The 2,284-nt window shown below is 55.7% G+C and overlaps 1 protein-coding gene across 1 annotated transcript; it reads right to left on the bottom strand.

Annotated features, from left to right (window-relative positions):
• Positions 1-304: 304 nt before the first annotated feature.
• Positions 305-1,997, bottom strand: LOC136534088 (B-box zinc finger protein 20-like). The gene is made up of 3 exons (XM_066526565.1): positions 1,341-1,997; positions 863-1,243; positions 305-760 (listed from the first exon to the last, which is right to left on the bottom strand). Exons 1-3 carry the CDS (start codon positions 1,554-1,556, stop codon positions 461-463), a joined length of 897 nt encoding a protein of 298 aa, XP_066382662.1. The 5' UTR covers positions 1,557-1,997; the 3' UTR covers positions 305-460.
• Between the last annotated feature and the right edge of the window lie 287 nt (positions 1,998-2,284).

The raw sequence follows: 2,284 nt of genomic DNA, 5'->3' as shown, positions 1-2,284 counted from the left end.
TTTCTAAAAAGATAGGAGGTGGCACACATACATGACACAACAAAAGTTTTCGGTAATAACGACATTACCTCATGATTAAGCCATGACATAAACTGTAGTAAACTTAATTAACATGGATTGAACCAGGGTTATCCTAAACGCTAAACGGTAAACAGTCGGTCACCTACCATTTAGCCCATTATTTAAACAAAACGGATGTTTAAATAGAAAAAACGTCCGTTTAAACGGTCAAAACAACCGATTAAACAAAAACAGTGTACCACCGTGTAGCATCTAAACGTTGGGTAAACGGATTAAACGTCCGTTTAAGTGAACAGTGGATTGAACACAGCTAGCTACTAGTAGTGGTAACTATATATGCAGTAACAACAGCAAGAAGCTCACACACGCACGCACTGGTCACAGAAGTTACGGCAAGTACACAGTATAGGCCGGCCGGACCAGACCGGACCGATGCAGCTCAAAAGCACCAGAACGTCGGCGGGGGCGGCGGCCGCGCCCTCTTGGCCGGCGGCGGCTGCGGGAACTCCGGCACCGCGAACACGTCGCTGTCGCTGTCGGAGTTCCAGTTGCTCGCCCTCACGCTCCCCTGCGTCGGGACGACCACGACGGAGGCCGCCGGCACCTTGTCGAAGCCCAGCGCTCCGGCACCGGACCACGCGCCGCCGCGCTTCCCGGGCCGGCCGCCGGCCACCACGTCGAAGAGGTCGGCGTCCAGGGACGGCACCTGCTCGTGGCCGTCGTCGTTGTAGCCGGCCTTCTGCTTCCAAGAACGAACCACCGCGAGGTCGATCTGTTAGCTAGCGTGATCCAGCTGCGGATAGAATAGAACAGAGCGCGGCGAGGACGGCCGGGCACGTACCGATGCCGCTGAGAACGCGGGGTCGTCGAAGAGGAGGTCGTCGACGCGCCAGCCGGGGCAGATGTTGGTGAGGTAGTCCGAGATGCTGCTACCGCCGCCGCCACCGGACTCAAGAGCCGAGGCCTTGGCCGCGCAGGGGCCCTGCGCGCCGATGGCGGGCACAGCGTCGGGCTCGCAGGCGGCGCCGTTGCCGCGGCCGCAGTCGTCGTCGTCGTCAGGGGAGGGGGGCACCTGGTCGACGAGCGCGGCGGAGAGCTTGGCCCCGACGAGGAGGAAGCGGGTGTGCTTGGCGGTGAGGTCGTTGGCGCTGTGGATGGGGTCGTCGCAGTCGGGGCACAGGATGGCGCGGTCCTCCACGCAGAACACGAGGCCCCTCCGCTCCTGCAAGGCGCACCAACCATGTCAGCAGCAGCAGCAGCTCCGAAATCCGAATCCAATCCTCTCCCTCTCCGGCCGAAGCATGCACCGGACACCTCACCTTGCAGACGTCGCAGAGCGGCGCGGCGGCGTTGGCGGCAGCGTCGGAGTCGTCGTTGCCGGAGGCGGGCTGGAGGAGCGGGATGCGGCGGTGCTTGTGGGCGAGCTTGTTGGCGCGGTGGACGCGGCGGTCGCAGGCGGAGCAGAGCGCGGCCTCGTCGGCGCAGCAGAGCACGGCGGCCGGCGCGGCGCCGCAGACGTCGCAGCGTACCTGCATGGCGAGCCTATGGGAGACCAGCGCTCAGCCGCTCAGGAGGGGGAGAATCTAGTAGGCACTAAGCTTGCTCTCAAGCTACAGCGTCAAAGGTTGAAAGAAAGGAGGCTGGAGAGAGATAGGGGAGAGGACATGGCGGGATGGGTGCAGCGAGGAGGAAGCAATATGATAATAAAACAGAGCAGGAGGGGTGGTGAGATTAAATTATCCGCCATGACAGGGAGAGGCGAGATCTTGTTTGGGGAAGAGAGGAGATGAGATGAGGGCCAAGCCAAGTTGGCCACCTGGTTTTGGGCTTCTGTTGTTTTGCCTCCATTCACTGCTTACTGCATGGTTCTACTACTCTCAAAAGCTAGATTAAGGTCTATTTGATATTTTGATCCCACGGCCTAACAAATTGTAGCTAAAAACTAGCTCTGGTCTATTCAAGCAGAAGAGCTAACGATTTTTAGTCGCTATTTTTTGGTCTTTTAGTCAAACACAACTAACTAACAAAAGCTAAGCTAATAGTTCATTGCTAAAGATGTATGCAAATTTTTACCAAGAATACAAATATAAACAGGCTGATAGTCAGCTAAGTTTTAGCTATGACAAACAATTAGCCATAGTCGATCCAAATAGGCTTTGAGTAATTAGCCATAAATAAGACCTAAGTAGAATTAACCGAGTAGATTTGGCACAACTTTTTACTTGATAGCTTAGCTTATACTTTATTACCTACTTATTATTAT

This window comes from Miscanthus floridulus, unplaced genomic scaffold (assembly GCF_019320115.1).
Source record: "Miscanthus floridulus cultivar M001 unplaced genomic scaffold, ASM1932011v1 os_1481_1_2, whole genome shotgun sequence".
Taxonomy (NCBI): Eukaryota; Viridiplantae; Streptophyta; class Magnoliopsida; order Poales; family Poaceae; genus Miscanthus; species Miscanthus floridulus.
The sequence above is the reverse complement of the archived record's forward strand: the minus strand, read 5'-3'. Positions and strand labels throughout refer to the sequence as shown.